The sequence below is a fragment of the Bubalus bubalis genome, chromosome 7 (assembly GCF_019923935.1).
Source record: "Bubalus bubalis isolate 160015118507 breed Murrah chromosome 7, NDDB_SH_1, whole genome shotgun sequence".
Lineage (NCBI taxonomy): Eukaryota > Metazoa > Chordata > Mammalia > Artiodactyla > Bovidae > Bubalus > Bubalus bubalis.
In genome coordinates, this window is record NC_059163.1 from 114096876 (window position 1) to 114116407 (window position 19532).

Below are 19532 nucleotides of genomic sequence, written 5' to 3' on the forward strand. Positions count from 1 at the left end.
ATTTTCTAAGAATCTAGTGTGTATGTGTGTCTGTGTGAATGTATATGTGTGTTTGTTTTCATTTTGCTGTTGTATATTGTTAGTTTGACATTGTGGCACTTAACAAGAACAGAATGTGCTAGACTGGGGAGATAAGCTTTTTGTCTTTTTATTTATTTATTTTAATTGGAGGGTAATTACTTTACAATGCTGTAGTGGTTTTTGCCATGCATCTACATGAATCAGCCATGGGTGTACATGTGTCCCCTGTCCTGAATCTCCCTCCCGCCTCCCTCCCCATCCCATCCCTCAGGGTCTTCCCAGTGCACCTGGGAGCCACATTACTGGGAACTCTTATCATTCTTTCTTCATCTGTTCAGAGGAAAATATTTTTGTGAAGTCTTTAACTTTTTCATATATCGGTATGTAATCAGTACTTTTCAGAAAAGGATTTCTAGGGTGAGAAACAAGACTAATTTCTTCTAAAACAGGAGTTATGTGACTAAATGTGATTATTATTTTTTGGATAAAAATTGCTTGAGAAAATGTACACAGCTTGACTTTGTTGACTTTTGACTAATGGGTAATTCCAGCTTTCTGTGAGATTTTGTACTTTAATCTTTTTTCCCAGAATTTTAGCTTTCATATAAAAGAAAATAATGTAGAATATATTTCCTTATGCTACTTGTTTATCCAGGAGGAATGGTTACCAAGGTATATTATCCCACCTTAAATTTCATTTTAAATTATGTGGAGATTAAAGCGTAAATTCTGATTTGAATTCTGCATTATCTTCTGATTAAATCTTGAAATAATCTATTTTGTTTCATTTTCAGTAATAATTGAATCTATGACTAATGTACCTCCAGTTAATGAGGAGACTGTAATTTTTAAAACTGATCGACAGGCAGCAGGAAAGGTTTGTAAAACAGTACTCAATTCCTACTAATTACCCTGTTTCTTTGTTGATTGGATTTTCTGACTTTAGTATCTTAAGTTTATTAGTTAAGTATGTGAGCAAATTAGAGCTCTCAAATTTTAGTACATTCCTGATTTTCTTCAGTAATTTGTGTCTGTCTGTAAATTGGTTTAATTTGTTGTTGTTTTTATATAGAATTTTTTTCCTGACATTTGTCAGGTTCTTTGCCAGGCAGTGGGTCTATATTTTGAATAAGACACAGTTCTTCCAGTTACTCAGTTGGGTGCAGGAGACTTTCCAATGCATAATAGTTCATAAACCTTTTTGCTTTTTGTGGCCCTTTGAATAGTGGCTCTTGAAACTTTTTAGATTTTGACTTCCTCACTTGGAAGCTGAGAGTGGAATCTTTTCAAGTGGAAAAAGTTTTAGGTGACACCAGTAAAGGGTCACTGTAAGCACTTTCTGGAGAATTGTGAATATGTACTTTAGTACCGTTATAAGATTAGGTCCCTTTTAACATCCTTACATGCAGGGAACAACCCTGCATGATGGATGGCTGCATTTTACCCAACAGATATATAATTCTGAGTGGTCATCAGAGGACAGAAAATCTTCCAAGATGAAGAATATAAATATCAACCAAGTAGTCTCTTTCTGGCAGCAGGGGCAGAGTTTTATTTACCTCGGGATATTCCACTGTGTATAGTTAGAGTCCTTTGTGGATTATATGGGCTAAGTAAATAAGTATTGAGTTGATAACAGACAATTGAGAAACCAGATGTTGTCTCTGGAGAAAACTTATTGGGCTTTACTTTTTCCTAGATAAGTGACAGTTGACATCTTTTTTATTTTAAGAAATAGAATTAATTCGTGTTTAATCAGAAAAAAAGCATTTATTTTGAATTATATTATTAGAGCAACTCACATAATTTTCCCTTTTCTGTGCCTTTTCCTGCTGTTCCATTCTGACAGATTAGAAAGGGATTTGGCTTTTATGAGGGCCCTGCCACCCTGCACTGCCTACTTTTTAGGTTGACCGACTAATTTACCAAAATAAATGAGTCTCTTACAACTGCAAAGCAATCAGTGACAGAATTAATTGGAGTCCAGAGTTAATGCTTTTTGGCAATTTTTGAAAAAGTTTGTGAAGAGAAGAAAGACTTTAATACCTGAAGGGTGGTGTTGACTTTTCCCTTTCAAATACCTAGGCTTAATACTTTTGTTTCAAGTATGGGTCTCAGTACTTTTGGTTCAGAGGAAGAAGGACTGAGATACAGAATAAACCCTATTTACTGCTGGTACCTTTGTAAGGGGCTAGAGAGAGTCTAGGGGCTTAGCCTGGGGAGCTGTTGAGAGAGGAATGGAGGTGAGTGGAGATGGCTGGGGAGGGGAGCTCTTGAGCACAGGGATGCTGCTGTACCTCTTGGGGAGACCAGGGAGAAGAGGCTAGGGAAACGTACTTCCTGCTTTTCTGACTGAATTAAAACTGATTATTTCCATGATTCCTTTTATTTATGACATTCTTCCTTTTCCCTCTCCTTTTCAGTAACAGTAATAATCAGCTACAGTGTCAGATATCCTCTGTATCTTTTTAAATTCACTGAAACTGTAAGGAAATAGAATTATCCTCATTTATTCAGAAATCACAATAGCTAACAAGAAGCAAAATGCAATTTATAACACAGGTGGTCTGATTTTTTTTTGCCCCCGTCCCATCTCCTTCCTTGTTTCCCACTGATTTAAAGGAGGGCAACTTCAGATTTGAAATTCTGCCTTTTGCACTTTAATCCTAGAAATGATTAGTTCCTGTTGATAATTAATGAATGAATTCCATTTTTAATGTTGAATTCTTATATTAGGGAATTTTTAAAACATTAACAACTTATGCCATCTATAAGTTGGATTTCTTGATCATTGTCTCTACCTTTAGTTTTGAATATTTGTTCGAGTGTTTGTTGTTTTTATTGTTTTTTTGTTTTACTTTTTAACAAATGAGGACTTTTCAGTCAATCAGCAACTGAGGATATAATAAAATAGGTACTTTTAATGCAGTTGACTTAAATTATTATTTGGAATGTTATTTAATAATTTGCATCAAGAGTTTTAGTAGTAATCATACTTTTGGCTTTGATAGTTCCATCCCTTATGAACTAGTTTTCAGGAATTCTGAAGTACAGAGATTTACAGATAAAGGTGTTCATTATGGCGTCATTTCTGAACAAATTGGGAGCTTGTCTCAATATTCTACAATATAAAATAGGTTAAATTCTGCTAGATCTGTAAAGGAGTGTTAAATAGCCACAGAAATTATATATTATGAAAAATATATTTAACATGAAAAAAACTAAAACTTTAGGCTTTAAAAGGGAGCAATAGATCAGTGGAACAGGATAGAAAGCCGGAAAATAAGCTCATGCACTTATGATCAATTAATTTACAATGAAAGAGGCAAGAATAGGCAATGAAGAAAAGACAGTCTCTTTAGTAGGTGGAAAATCTGGACAGCTATATGTAAAGATTGAAATTAGAACATTCTCTAATACCATGTTGCTAAAGTAAAGTCAGAATGGATTGAAGACCTAAATACAAGACAGGATATGATCAAACTTTTAAAGGAAAACATGGGCAGAACCCTCTTTGACATAAATCACAGCAGTGTTTTTTTCAGCTCTGTCTCCTAGTCGTGGAAGGAAAGACAAAAATAAACAAAAGGGACCTGATTAAACTTAAAAGCTTTTACACATTAAAGAAAACCATAGACAAAACAAAAAGCGTATAGACTGGAAGAAAATATTTGCAATATATGCTACCAATGGGATTAATTTCCAAAATACACAAATAGCTCATACAAGTCAATATCAAACAACCCAATCAAAAATGAGCAGAAGACCTAAATAGACATTTTTTTAAAGACATACAGATGGCTAAGAGGCACATGAAAAGATGCTCAATATCTCTAATTATTGGAGAAACTCAGGTCAACATATACACAATGGAATATTACTCAGCAATTAAAAAGAAAGCATTTGAATCAGTTTTAATGAGGTGGATGAAACTGGAGCCTATTATACAGAGTGAAGTAAGTCAGAAAGAAAGACGCCAATATAGTATATTAACGCATATATATGGGATTTAGAAAGATGGTAATGATGACCCTATATACAAGACAGCAAAAGAGATACAGATGTAAAGAACAGACTTTTGGACTCTGTGGGAGAAGGCGAGGGTGGGATGATTTGAGAGAATAGCATTGAAACATGAATATTATCATATGTGAAACAGATTGCCAGCCCAGGTTCAATGCGTGAGACAGGGTGCTCAGGGCTGGTGCGCTGGGATGACACTGAAGGATGGGATGGGGAGGGAGATGGGAGAGGGGTTCAGGATGGGGCCTGAAAGCATGTACACCTGTGGCTGATTCATGTGACTGTATGGCAAAAACCTCCACAATATTGTGAAATAAGTAGCCTCCAATTAAAAAAACAAAAAACAAAAAAACTATAGTGAAGTATTACCTCATACCAGTCAGAATGGCCATCACTAGAAAGTCTGTAGATAATAAACCCTGGTGAGGGTGTGGAGTAAAAGGAACTCTCTTTCACTGTTGGTGGGAATGTAAATTGGTGCCGCCACTATGGACGGTGGTATGGAGGTTCCTTAAAAATCTGTAGAGTTAGTGTATGATCCGGCAGTCTTATTTCTGAGTGTATATCCAGAGAAAACTATAATTTGGGAAGGTACATGTATGCCAGAGTTCATAGCAGCACTATTTCCAGTGGCCAACATGTGGAAGCCATGTACATGTCCATTGATAGATGACTGGAATCTGAAAAATCACACACATGCAGTATTGTTTCTGTTTTATGTTTTGGTTTTTTGGTCAAGAGGCTTGTGGGATCTTAATTTCCCAAGCAGGGATTCAACCTGCACCCTCTGCATTGGAAAGTGAAGGCTTAACCACTGCACTGCCAGGGAAGTCCCAATAGTATGAACTTTTGAAGTCCTTACTTTACTGTCGAAGGAGAACTTTATGTTTCTTCTCTTTTATAGATATTTGAGATATTTGGACCTGTTGCACATCCATTTTATGTATTACGGTTTAATTCTTCAGAGCATATTGAAAATAAAGGTATTAAAATAAAGGACACTATGTATTTTGCTCCATCAATGAAAGACTTCACCCAGTATATATTCACAGAGAAGCTTAAACAGTAAGTACTTTATTGGCATGTTACTTCTTTGCTTATCTGGTGTTTGTGTTTTAGGAGTAATTCTTAGTGATGTAGTTTCTTGCAGTTATGCTGATATCTGTGTTCCCAAGAGCTCATTTGTCTTCCTGGTAACATCTCTGAAAGCTACAGTTGTTATCAGGTTTTACAAGGTAGAGATCATTTGTATTTTTTTTGACCAAAATGACATGATCAACTGGTAAGAGCCATATACATTTTCTGAATTTTAATTCATTATCTTTTCCATTATATACTTTTGTGCATATATGTGCTACAACTTTTCCATCGTAAAGAAAGATTTCTTTGGATTGCATCCATAAGCTTCATTATTTAATGCAACTTTATAATTCTTAAAAAGAAAAAAGAAAAATGAGTAAATTTTAAGTTGCTTATAAATTGTGCATTTATAGAAGAACATATTTGTGTGTTGTGTATCAAGCTGCAATTAACAGAGTTGACTTAACCAGCAAACCAGCAATCTCCATTCTGTCTGTAAATGTGCTGTATGATATCCTGTGGTATGTATCTGGTGATATTTCTTGTTTCCACTGATGAGCTATATATTTGTCAGGTATAAATTTGTTGCCAGATGTTAGCTGTAGAGCTATTTTTATCAGATTTGTTATTATAATTACATAATTAATTTTTGCACAAACCAGTGGCATGTGAATTAAAGTAGAATAACTTTTTCTGTAAATATAAATTGAATGCTTTGGAAGGATGTAATAAATATGAACCACACATGTATACCTGTGGCAGATTCATTTCAATATTTGGCAAAACTAATACAATATTGTAAAGTTTAAAAATAAAATAAAAAATATAAAGATAAAAAAAAGATAAAAAAAAAAAAAAAACGTTGCCCATTTAGGAGTGGAGAAAAATACGACAAAGGATTGGGGAAGAGATCTTAAATCTGAAAAGATTTTGTATTCAGTTTGACACAAAAGTCCCTTTGAAATCTAACTGTGTTTCAGTTGGAAACTTGAAATACAGGTGAAGCATTAGGAGTGTTGTTTTTGCAGAAGATATCGTGAGTAGTGACTTTGGTGCTTGTCAAACCATGATACCAGTCCCATCTGGGAGAATGCCTCTTTACCACTTACATACTAAATCCAGTCTGAGTTTTAATATTTGGAAATCTCTGAAATGAGATGAATATTTTGTTCCTGATAATTTGTTAAACTCATGTTTAAAAAAACACAGAAGTACCTATAGGAACTTAAGTTGTTCTTCAGGCTATGTAAGGTTAATTTTTCTAAATAACCATTAACATGAAAGGTGAATTAAATATAGCAAAGTTATAAAAATTTTAATATGCTTTAAAACCATGCCTTAAATAAATAGCATTTTGTTCTGTTTGAATATTAAGTTGTTGCTTTGGATATTCCATATATTAGCTTTTAAGGGGTAAAATATTTTAGCTTAAAATAGATAGGATGAAGAGATTTTTCTGAAGGTGTTTTTAGACAGATTTAGAAGCAGTCTTTGTTCTGATTTGCAAGAACAAGATTTTTTGTCTTTTTTTGCAAAGAAAGAATAAGAAACTAAAGAATCTGGAAATTGAGCCCACTCTGCAGAAGCCCCGCCTGATGAAGTCCATTCTGTTCTAGACTGCATTTTTTCTGTTGGTCAAGGGAACTCCTTTCCTTTGAGGTGGAGAAGTTGAACTTATCTCCAGCTTACCTGCCTTTAATTGGGTTATTTTAATCTTAGCTTCCCATGAACTTACTCTTGTTAAAGGTGCTGTTGGAAATCTTGCTTGTTCTTTTGTTTAGTAGTTTTTGATTTTCTGTGGTAATGCCCCAGTTGGGGAACTTTTCCCATTTCTGCCTTTAGAAGATTTCATTCTTAGGTCACTTCAGGCCGTGAGATGGTATCCATGCAAAAAGGAGCCCCGGAGCTATGATAAATGCATGGGTAGAAGATAATTAAAAATGGAAAAAGTCATTGATAAGGCTTTATGTATAAGAACAGAATTCCAAATTAAAATAGTAGAGTAGACTCAGAAAAAAAGATTTCATGTTGTGCGAGCTCACTGACATCTGTAAATTGATTTTAATGGATTAATGGATTAATTAATTCCTGGGAGTTTCATTTATTTTTGAGATTTGGTGTCAAGCAGTGAGGACAACATCTACTCCTAATACTTTGTAATATTTTAATGTAATTGAATAACAAATACTGTCAAACTGTGAAATCAGGATCAAACAGATACAATTAAAAATGAGCTGTCAGAAATTATAATAGATCTACATGCTTTTGTTGGTCATAGAGTATAAAACTTTTCACCAAGAAGAGTTAGTGTCCTATCGGATCTTCACAGCTCCTCCTCCCCAAACTCTAGATGCCTTTGTCTCGCCCTCTGCTCTGAGAGTCACTCTTGGAACAAGCCTTGCTTACTCATGGAGGATCACTGATAATTCTCAGGTGAATCGAGGAAGAAGCATTTCATGTTGTGATCTCTGTTGTTGAACCTGTAAAGTCTTACATAAGGAAATACCTCGTATTCCCTTTTTGTGTCCTTGGCACCTGAACATCTGATGGTGGTCTTGGATAGGTATTTACTGAAGGAGATTTATGAGCTGAGCTCAGGTATTACGAGAGTATCAGTCAGAGTCAGAGCACCTGGAGCTGCTGAAGAATTGCAGAACCACTTTGCCCTGCACAGCATGGTGTCGACTTCTCATTCTGATTCTCCACTCCTAATATATATGTGTGCTCTTCCCACATCTTCTTAAATAAAGAACAGAGAAATGAACCTTTATTCTTTTCTCTTATTGTCTTATATATTGCAAATTAAGATTGAGCTTAGGTCTTTTGCTTTTTTATTTTCCATGCTATTAGGTTATAAGCACTTAACAGAATCTTAATAAGTACTTTGACCCTTTGACCTTTGTTTGTTCCCCTAGGGATAGGGGATCAGATGCATCATGGAAGAATGATCAAGAACCACCACCAGAGGTAAGTGTCTTTTCACACAGTATTTGAGAAAGGAAGACAGGACTCAGTCTTATACATCCCTCATTCCTGACCTGAAGGATGTCCTCGAAACTGCTCACTAGTCACACTGCCTTCTGCCAGCCCTCGTGCTCTCCCCTCCCTCCGATGCCTTTTATACCTCACAATTAGAGATTGTGGTCATTTCAGAAAAAAATATTTTCAATCACATTTTAATTATTATCAGATTATCATTTTCCTTATAGTGTCCTGTTTTTATCAATTTTGTTGATACCTGCTAAAGGCAAAATTATCATTTAAAATATTTTTTTTTAGTTTAGTATATTCACCACATGGGACGTGAAGATGTTTATTGATGATACTTTTAATAAGCTACTTTTCTTTTGGAGGTAGAAAATAATTACAGTTTACCTACTTCTCCATTTTTTACAGTATACTCACCTTCCTAAAAAGAGTGTTCTTTTTTTTGTCAGCAATAATATTTTACATTTCAAAGTAGCTTGATATATATGGTCTTTATTAAAACATGAAAATTACAGCAATGAGTATATACGTTCTTAAAAATAGCATGAATTTATACTTTTGCATTTTTATTTTATAAAACAAAAATATAATTATAAGAGTTTTTTAATGCGCTCATAAGTTCTGATGAAGTTTCTCAGTTTTGTAAATTCTTGATATTTATAGATTTAACTCTGGTCATTGTAGATTCTCAAGCAGTGCTAAAGGTTTATGATCTGTGTTAATTTGTGATTTTGCTGACGCTGTGTGAGTCAGTGGATGCCCACTTAGAGGATTACGTAATCAGAAGCAGTCCTATTTTAGCATTCACATTGCCACGGCATTATGCCTTCTGATTTGTGTCATGTGTACATGTATTAACTTTCAGGGTCACTTAAATAAGTGCTTTATTCTCTTTACCTCTGATAATGTACCACTGGATTGGTAAATGCATATGACATAAATCTATTTTTTCGTGTAAGGCCTTGGATTTCAGTGATGATGAAAAGGAAAAAGAAGCCAAACAGAGGAAAAAATCTCAGATTCAAGGTCGGAAAAAATTCAGATCTGAATTTAATGAACCTGGTGAGTTAAATGTAGAAAATGTGCATACATGTTAAGTCTCTTCTGTTGTGTCCGACTTTTGCGACCCCAGGGCCTGGAATCTGTTAGGCTCCTCTGTACATAGGATTCTCCAGGAAAGAATACTAGAGTGGGTTGCCATGCCCTCCTCAGTGTTCAGTTCAGTCTAGTCACTCAATCGTGTCTGAAGCAAAATCACAAATCACAAATTAGCAACCCCATGGAGTGCAGCACACTGGGCTTCCCTGTCCATCACCAACTCCGAGTTTACTCAAACTCTTCTCCATTGAGTTGGTGATGCCATCCAACCATCTCATCTTCTGTCATCCCCTTCTCCTCTTGCCTTCAATCTTTCCCAGCCTTAGGGTCTTTTCCAGTGAGTCAGTTTTTCACATCAGGTGGCCAAAGTATTGGGAGTTTCAGCTCTAGCTTCAGTCTTTCCAATGAATATTCAGGACTGATCTCCTTTAGGTTGGATCTCCTTGCAGTCCAAGGGACTCTCAAGAGTCTTCTCCAACACCACAGCTCAAAAGCATCAATTCTTCGGTGCTCACCTTTCTTTATAGTCCAACTCTCACATCCATATGTGACTACTGGAAAAACCATAGCCTTGACTAGACAGACCTTTGTTGGCAAAGGGATGTCTCTGCTTTTTAATATGCTGTCTAGGTTGGTCATAGCTTTTCTTCCAAGGAGCAAGCATCTTTTAACTTCATGGCTGCAGTCACCATATGCGGTGATTTTGGAGCCCCAAAAATCAAAGTGTCACTGTTTCCACTGTTTTCCCATCTATTTGCCATGAAGTGATGGGACCAGATGCCATGATCTTAGTTTTCTGAATGTTGGACTTTAAGCCAACTTTTTCACTCTCCTCTTTCACTTTCATCAAGAGGCTCTTTAGTTCTTTTCTTTCTGCCATAAGGGTGGTGTCATCTGCATGTCTGAGTTTATTGATATTTCTCCTGGCAATCTTGATTACAGCTTGTGCTTCATCCAGTCCAGCGTTTTTCATGATGTACTTTGCATATAAGTTAAATAAGCATGGTGACAGTATACAACCTTAATGTATGCCTTTCCCTATTTGGAACCAGTCTGTTGTTCCATGTCCAGTTTTACCTGTTGTTTCTTGACAGGTCAGGTGGTCTAGTATTCCAATCTCTTAAAGAATTTTCCACAGTTTGTTGTGATCCACACAGTCAAAGGCTTTGGCATAGTCAATAAAGCAGAAGTAGATATTTTTCTGGAACTCTCTTGCTTTTTTGATGATCCACTGAATGTTGGTAATTTGATCTCTGTTTCCTCTGTCTTTTCTAAATCCAGCTTCAACATCTAGAAGTTCATGGTTCACGTACTGTTGAACCCTGGCTTGGAGAATTTTGAGCATTATTTTGCTAGCGTGTGAAATGAGTGCAGTTCTGTGGTAGTTTGAGCATTCTTTGGCACTCCTAAGTGTAGTATATAGTATTTTTAATCTTCATTTACATCTGTATAAATTGCTCAGTAAGAAAACTGAGGGAGCTATCTAGGGGTTTTCTTGTACTTTCTGGCATCTGCCAGCATTGGAGGCATCGCACAGCATGGGGTGGGGTGTGGTAGGAGAGGCACAAGGGACACTCGGGTAGTTTTCAAGCTTGGGGGTGTAAAAAATGGCTCCTTGGGATAAAAAATAAAAGAATCATTTGTGCTTATCAGTCCTTTTTTTTTTTTTATTCCAAGAAACCTGTTTGCTTCCATTTTTAGAATTAAATGATATGGTGCTTAAGCTAAAATCAAGGTGTTTTGTTAGCTTTTAACACCAGTGCAGTCACAGAAGAAGGTCCTCATGTTGCCTTGTTATATCCACACCCACTTCCTTTCTTCTTCCGTTTCCTCAACTCCCGACAGCCACTCATCTGTGTGCCATTTCTGTGATATATTTTGTCCTGTCAAGAATGGTTCATATAAATTATCAGTTGGGTTTTGTTACTGAGCATATTTTTCTGGAAATCATCTAGATTGTTGTATGTATAATAAGTTTGTTTTCATTCCAGGGTGGTGTTCTGTGGTATGAGTATACCGCAGGTGGTTTAACCATTCATCCATTTAAGGGCATTTGTGGTGTTTACAGTTTTGGGTTTTATGAATAAAGCTACTTTATACATTTGTGCACAGATTTTTATGTGAACACAAATGTTCACATTTCTCTGGGATAAATGTCCAAGAGTACAGTTGGGTTATATAATATAGTTGACAAGTGAACAACTTTGGGCTAAGGGGCACTGACATCCCCCTCCCTTCCATGCAGTTGAAAATCTGTATGACTTAAAGTTGGCCCTCTGTACCCATGGTTATACATCCGTGGATTCAGCCAATCATGGACTGTATAGTATGTTTTTATTGAGAAAAATCTGCTTAAAAGTGGACCTATGTAGTTCAAACCTGTGTTATTTAAGGGCCCACTGTAGTTCCATGTTTAGTTTCTTGAGAGTCTTTCATATTGTTGTTCATGTGGCTTTACCACTTTACATTCTTGTCCCTAGTGTATGAGTTTCCCAGTTTGTCTGCATTCTCACAAGCATTTGTCATTGTCATCATTTTTTATTTTAGACATTCTAATGAGTATGTAATGATACGTAGTTGTGATTTTAATTTGGATTTTCCTAATAGCTAGTGATACTGACCAGCTTTCCATGTGCTCATTTGCTATCTATATCCCTTCAATGCTTTTTTGTTCATATTGTGCCCATTTTCTAATTGTATTTCTGCTTTACTCTTGAGTTATGAGAGTTTATATTTAATTGCTAATACTTCTTTAGCTTGAGTTTTCATCATTATAAAGGAGCTTTGCAGAATGAAATTTTTTGTTTTGATGAAGCCCAATTTATCTACTTTTCTTTGATGGAGTCTGAGAATTCCTTTCCTAGACTTACATTCCAAAGATTTTCTCTTTTTTATTTCCTAAAAGTTTTCATAATTATTTTTAGCCATTTTAATTCCTTTGCCTTTCCATATGACTTTTGAAATAAACTTCCCTATATTGACAGAAAGTCTTGCTTGAATTTTGATAGAAATTGGATTGAACCTGTGTATTGGTTTGGGGAGAATTGACGTCTTAACTGGATTGAGTCTTCTGTTCCACAAACATGGTGTACATCTCCATTAATTTAGATTTTTTAAAAATTTCTTTCACCAGCATTATGTAGTTTACAGAATGTAGGTTCTGTACATCTTTTGTTAGATATACACCTGAGTATTTCAATTTGGGGGAAATCATTGTAACTGCTATTGCATTTTTAATTTGTGTTCATGTGTTCATTTCTAGAATACAGAAATAATTATTGTTTGTATGTTTAGCTTGTGTCTTGTGACTTTGCTGAACTCTTTAGTTCTAGGAATTTTTCTCCTGAGATTTCAATGTAGACAGTTATGTCAGTGGCAAATAGAAATAGTGTTTGTCTTTTCCCTCCCAATCTGTATGCTTTTTTAGCTCTCTTTCATTTCTGAACTGGCTGTAATGTCTGGCACCATATTCAGTACATATGTTTTATTCCTGATCATAGAAGGAAACATTCAGTATTTTACCATTAAGTATAATATTAGGTATAGGGTTACTGTAGGTGTTCTTTATCAAGTTGAGGAAGTTTCTGTTTAGTCTTCTGTCTAATGGTCCTAAACAGTTTTTCAGAAATCACAAATAATAATTTTGACAATTATTTTTCTGCATTGATTGATAATATCACATGACTCCTTCATTAACTTGTTAATAAAGTAGATTACATTGGTTTTAGAATATTGAATGAGCATCACTGAAATAAACCAGTTAGCCATGGTGTGTAATTCTTTGTAAATAGTACTGAATTTTGCTTATATTTTGATAAAGATTTTTATGTTTATATTCATGAGAGGTATTGGTCTAGTTTTCTTTCAGACTATTTTTAACTGGTTTTGTTGTCAGCAGAGTAGTTTCATAAAAATGAATTGAGATTTTCTGTTTTTGGTATACTTGAAAACATTATGTAGACTTGCTGTTAATTTTTTATATTTGGTAAAAAAAAATCTCCAGTGAACCACTTCAGACTGGAGATAGCTTTTTGGGGAGACTTAATTACAAATTCAGTTTACTTAATAGTTTACTTACTTTTCCATGTTGGATAGGTTATAGTAGCTTTTATTTTTCAAGGAGTTGGTCCATTTCATCTAATTTGTCAAATTATGTATGTTGAGTTGGTTTGCAAGATTGTCTTCATTTTGATGTCTTTGATATTGATCATTTGTGGCTTGTATTTTTTCAGTTTTGCTTAGAAGATAGCAAATTATATTGATCTTTCACAGAGCCAATTCTTTGTTATTGATTTTTATTTATTATTTTTCTATTAGCATTTGCATTCTTTTAACTCTTTATCATTAACTTTCTACTGCTTGCTTTGAGTTTATTTTGTTTTGGTTTTTATAGATTCTTAAGGTGGGAGTTTGGAGAAGGCAATGGCACCCCACTCCAGTACTCTTGCCTGGAAAATCCCATGGATGGAGGAGCCTGGTGGGCTACAGTCCATGGGGTCACTGAGAGTTAGACACGACTGAGCGACTTCACTTTCACTTTTTACTCTTATGCATTGGAGAAGGAAATGGCAACCCACTCCAGTGTTTGTGCCTTGAGAATACCAGGGACAGGGGAGCCTGGTGGGCTGCCATCTATGGGGTCGCACAGAGTCAGACACGACTGAAGCGACTTAGCAGCAGCAGCAGCAAAGTGGGAGTTTATGTTATTAAAGACTTTACTCTTTGAATCTGTTCCACAGATACTCATACATTTTATTTATTGTGATTTATATTAATGTTTCTTTGTTTTTATTCCTCTTGATACAGTCTCTTGGACCAATGGATAATTTATAAGAGTATTATTTAGTATTTTCTCTATCCTTAATGATTTTCCATCTAGTTATCTCGTCAGTTGTTGAGAGAGAGCATGTGGTTGGTGCATACACATTTAAGATAGCTAAATCTTCTTGGTAGTGACCCTTATATCATAAAATGTCCCTATTCTGAAGCCTGTTTTATCTGATATTAATATAATTAGTTATATTGCATATTGTAGCTTGTTCCATTCTCTTACATTCAACGTGACTATCACTTGAAATAAGCTTTTTACAGACTATAGTTGTTTTCTAATCCACTCTGCCAACTACTGTGTTTTGATTGGTATATTTAGACCATTTATATTTAATGTAATTATTGATATGTTTGGGCTTAAATCTGCCCTTTTCTGTATTCTTTCTAATTTTTATTTCTCTGTTGTCTTTCTTTTGCCTTCCTGTGGTTATAAATTGTTTTAGAATTCTGTTTGCATTTATCTGCAGTGTTGATTGTATGAGTATAGCTTTTTCAGTGGTTGGTTTAGGTCTTTAATTATCACAATCTACTGTTGTTGTTTTACAGCTAGAGTGCAATCTATGACCATGAATTTTAAATCATTATAACTGGGCTCTAACACAACTTTATTAGTCAAAATTGCAACCGTTACAATGAACACATTTTCCCAACTAGCAGAAACAAGTTTGTTTATTCCTGTAACATAAAAATCTGTCCTTTGGGATTCAACAAACTCTTGGAAAGCATTTTCTGCCTTGTGCTGTGGAAGCATTTTCTGTGCAAAAAGTTGTCAAGCTACTTGAAGAAGTGGTCCTCAGTTGGCAAGAGGTTTTGTGAATATGGTAGATGAGGCAAAACTTCATAGCCCAATTCATTCAACTTTTGAAGCATTGGTTGTGTGGCGTGTGGTTGCGCATTGTCGTGGATAAAAATTGAGCCCTTTCTGTTGACCAGTGCTGGCTGCTAGTGTTGCGGTTTTCAGTGCATCAGTTTGATTTGTTGAGCATACTTCTCAGATATAATGGTTTCACTGAGATTCAGAAAGTTGTAGTGGATCAGACGAACAGCTGACCACCAAACAGTGACCATGACCTTTTTTTGGTGCAGATTTGGCTTTGGGAAGTGCTTTGGAGCTTCTTGGTCCAGCCACTGAGCTGATCATTGCCAGCTGTTGTGTAAAATCCACTTTTCATTGCATGTCACAATCTGACTGAGAAATGGTTTGTTGTTGTTGCATAGAATTAAAGAAGATAACACTTCAAAACAATGATTTTTTTTTCAGTCAACTCGTGAGGCAGCAACTTACTGAGCTTTTTCATCTTTCCAATTTGCTTCAAATGGCAAATGGCCATAGAATGGTTGATACTGAGTTCTTTGGCAACTTCTTATACAGTTGTTAAGAGGATCAGCTTTGATGATCCTCGGTCATTGTCAGCTTCCAATACCCAGCCACTGCACTCTTCATCTTCAAGCCTCCTTTGCAAAACTCCTTGAACCACCACTGCACTGTCCATTAGTAGTTGCTGGGTCAAATGCATTGCTGATTTTGTGAGTTGTCTCCACTGCTTTATGACCCATTTTGATCTCGAATAATAAAATTGCTCGTATTTGCTTTTTGTCTAACATCATTTCTCCAGTCTAAAATAAATATAAAATAAACAGCAAATAATAAGTCATTAGGGAAAAAACATAAAGTGAGAAATATGCATTTAATGATATATAACATAACCACATTTATTTAAGAATGTATTCCAATGTGAAATGGCAAAAGTTCAACAATGCAAAACCACAGTCACCTTTGCCACCAACCTAATACGTTGTTTTGTTCTTTCGGGGAAAGGAAGGAGGTTGCATTATTACTGTTTACGTCCTGGTGAGTATAAGAGTTAAGCTTTTCTTTTTAGCTTCAGTTGACATCTGAGCCTGGGGCTGTCTCATTACTGCTGGGCACAGGCAGGCCTCCTCTTGTGTCTGCTGAATGTAGGAGTGCCTCATTACTGCTCCTGACACTATTGGGACTGGCCTTGTTACGCTGGGCAGTGATGAATGTCCTGACTCTCCTGGGTTTTCTCTGACTCCACCGCAAGTGCAGGAAGTGGAGGAAGGCTTTTAGGGGGCTATTGCCGGTAGAGACAAAAGTCTATGTTCCCCATGTGATCTGCATTGTCATTGAGGGGACGTGCTGACTGGCTCCCTGCTCAGCCTCTTCGACCACCTTTGAGCATATGAGTGGAAGTGGTGTCCAGTTTTCTCTGTGGTGTTTGGCTGAAATCCAGTGGTTCTTGTCTCAAAGTTTTGTCTTGATAAACTTTCCCTCTCCTGATCCTCTGACCTTTAGGATTCATTTAAAGTTGATCATTTTAAGCCTTACAAAATTATAACTACTGTAATATATACTGGAAGTTAAGGCATTCTTGAAATTTTAAACACTGTATTTTGATGTATGAAAATTAATTTTAATTTTGTCTTTATGCTCTTTCCTTCAAAGGTGAAGATTTTGCAGAAGTACATCACAATTGGAATGTTCATAGCTCTGCTTCAGAGCATTCCAAAGGATATCATAACAGAGAATTCACAAGAGGATTTTCCCAGGGTAGATATCCTCAATCTTGCCCTGGCAGGCCCCCACCTCCACAGTTTTATAATGCAGAACACATGGTCCCTCAGGACCCTTCAGGATTTGTGCCACAGAGACAGGATAGCCCCATGATGCCACAGTATCCCTTCCCTCCTCCAGGGTTTGACATACATAACTTCTCCCTCCCTCCCCCCCCACCCCCACCTCCTGCCTCTGCAAACATGGGCTGGGCTGCCCCTGCTGTGGCCCCTCACCCGATAATCCCCCTGCCCTACTCCCTAGCCCCACCTCCGCCCCCCCCACCCCTGCCTCTGCCCTCCTCTTCTGGAGATAGTAATTCTGCTCATTTTGGACCTTACTATTAGGTTGATCTGATCTGATCTGATACATTCCTGAGAAATGTGGACTTTTATGTACATACATGCATATATATGTGGAAGCATTTTTTAAAAAGAGATTATAGAGCTAGATTTTTAAAGCATTGTAAATTAAAAAATAGTTCCTTCAGTTTTAGGTTGATATGTATTGTAACCTTTATGAAAATTTAATGTTAAACTTGTGGTGGGGAATCCAATTATGTAATATTTAATTAATTCTTTGAATCTTGCCTAATTAAATAGTATGCCTCAATTTAATAATCTGGGGCACCTTTCATCATGGATTAAAATATATTGACCATACTGATTATCTTCTTGGTATATCTGAAAATAAAATGTTAAGTCCTATTGAGAGCCTTTAAAATAAACTATTTTTATAAATATATTTTAAAAATTGACTCTGGTTGTAAATGCAGTTTACCAATAAATTAAAATGTACCTTTTTTTTTTTTTTTTTTTTTTAAAGCAGGTGAAAAGTACAGAGAAGAAAAGCGTTATTATGTCTTGGCAGAAGTCATGTGTATAATTAAAGTTAATATTTATTTATTTTGCATTGACAGGCTTTCCATTATCTGTGCAGATTTCCATTATTCAGGCATGATCCAGTAAACTTTACTGTTTAACTGCTTAAAGAGACACAAAGAGTATTCACAGTAAAATGCATTATTCATTCACAGTAATGTGCATTTACCAACAGCAAGGAGACTTGTGTGTCCATATGGATTTCCCAGATTCTTGGATGCCTAGCACAGATTAAGTGCTTAATAAAAAAAAAATCTATTAAATGACAGACTGAATGTAGACTTTTAATTAAATAACCAGTGAATGTTATTTTACATGATTATGTACTCATGAAACATAAGTGTAAGGAAATCTTAGAATTTTAGAGATAGAAGAGGCTTTAGAAGTAGCCTAGAGTAGTCCTAATTTAATAACCTTGGAGCGGCCTAAGGACTCCAGAGAAGTCAAGTCACTAAGGTTGCCAGTGAGGCAGCAAGAAGATAAACTGAATTCTGATCTTCAGACCTGTACTTTATATTAAATTGGTGTTTTCCAATCTTTCATTCCTTGGCAGTCTTAGAAAATAATACTTGTTTGCTGGTTAGAGTAACCTGGTAATTTATCACAAGCATGTGGATTCTAGTTGCAGGTCCCCATTTTCTTCCCCCTCCCCCCACCACCCCCAAGGGCTGAGGAGACTCTATTCAGGGTTCTTGGGTCTTGAGATGAGAGGTTCTTGCTTTGGTGGTAACACTGGCTTAAACATGTGTTGTATTTCATGTTTCTTTTTTGAAATGATATTTATTGCAGCTTCTGTTTAGGAGTTGCCTTTATAGATCACAGCACAGTCTTACAGAATAGTAAGACACAGTCTTCTTTTGGTTGATGAAGTATTTTAAGAGTTACGTGAGGCTATATCTAAAAGCACTGAGGAAACTCCAAAATGGAAAGAGTGAGATGTTGCCATTCAGTTGCAACAAGTTAGTGAGCTGTTATAATCCTCAAGGTATGTAAAAAATCTTTAGACCTCTGTTCAAAAGTAGACTGTAGATATTGAGCTGAGTGATACCATTTGACTTCTGCTTTCAATTAAGCTGCTACCTTAAGCACTTAGGTCCAACTTGCCTTCCTCCCTATACTTATTTCAAGGCCTTTGAAACTTCAGAAATGACCTAAGCTTTGAATGATTTATTAAAAGTGCACATTCTTGAGTTTTATCCTAAGATTCAAATTCAGTAGATTTGAGATAAGATCTAGGAAACCACTTTTAACAGGTACCCCCAGGTGATGAATTTCAGGATTTATTCTTGGTCTGTGTGGATTTCAGGGTACATGTCTATTGCAACTTCTACACCCTTCCCTCTGGGACTGAAGGGAGTTGTTTAGGGTGGTAGTGAGGCTGTGGAGGGAGTTGGGGAAGAAGAGAGAAATAAAACTGGCTGCCTGAATTGTTCATGACATCTCACTCACTTGGTTCTGTTATATATATATATTTTTAGCTGTACACATCTTTGGAGTTTAAGAGGAGGGACCCAAGTTTGGAAAAAAATATTATAATTTTCATCATCTTAATCTTAAAGAGTGCTGTTTTTAAAATCATATGGTCCTAGATCCTTAAATTACTAGCCAATATAAATACTTAGAATATTCTTCACATGCCATTTGTCATCTGAAATAGGCTATTCTTTAAGCCATTTTTCTACAATGAAATAGATAGTCATTCACATTATAGCATACAGATAACGCTTCTGCATGTCTGTGTGTTGGTTGCTCAGTCTTGTCTGACTCTGCAACACATGGGCAGTAGCCTGCCAGGTGCCTCTGTCCATGGGATTTTCCAGGCAAGAATACTGGAGTGGGTTGCCATTTCCTTCTCCAGGGGATTTTCCTGACCCAGGGATTGAACCCGAATCTCCTGCATTGCAGGCAGATTCTTTACCATCTGAGCCATCAGGGAAGCCTTTTGCATGTCTTGTTATAAATAATGATAAAAGGAAATAAAAATTATAGTGTAAGCTAATATGTTTATTTTATTAGATGAGTGTCTTTCTCCTTTT

The 19532-nt window shown here is 36.0% G+C and overlaps 1 protein-coding gene across 4 annotated transcripts in view; it reads left to right on the forward strand.

Moving 5' to 3' along the window:
• The window catches only part of NAF1 (nuclear assembly factor 1 ribonucleoprotein), a 72040-nt gene that overhangs the window by 33032 nt on the left and 19476 nt on the right, over positions 1-19532 (forward strand). Inside the window, exons 4-9 of one of the 4 annotated variants that reach the window (XM_025290439.3) lie at positions 816-898; positions 4949-5109; positions 8040-8091; positions 9072-9174; positions 16508-16612; positions 17441-17764. In XM_025290439.3, coding sequence (XP_025146224.1) covers positions 816-898; positions 4949-5109; positions 8040-8091; positions 9072-9174; positions 16508-16612; positions 17441-17583 — 647 coding nt within the window. In that variant the 3' untranslated portion in view covers positions 17584-17764. Of the gene's footprint in view, positions 1-815; positions 899-4948; positions 5110-8039; positions 8092-9071; positions 9175-16507; positions 17360-17440; positions 17765-19532 lie in introns of those variants that run through there. The other 3 variants (XM_025290440.3, XM_025290438.3, XM_025290441.3) reach the window with 3 other exon arrangements.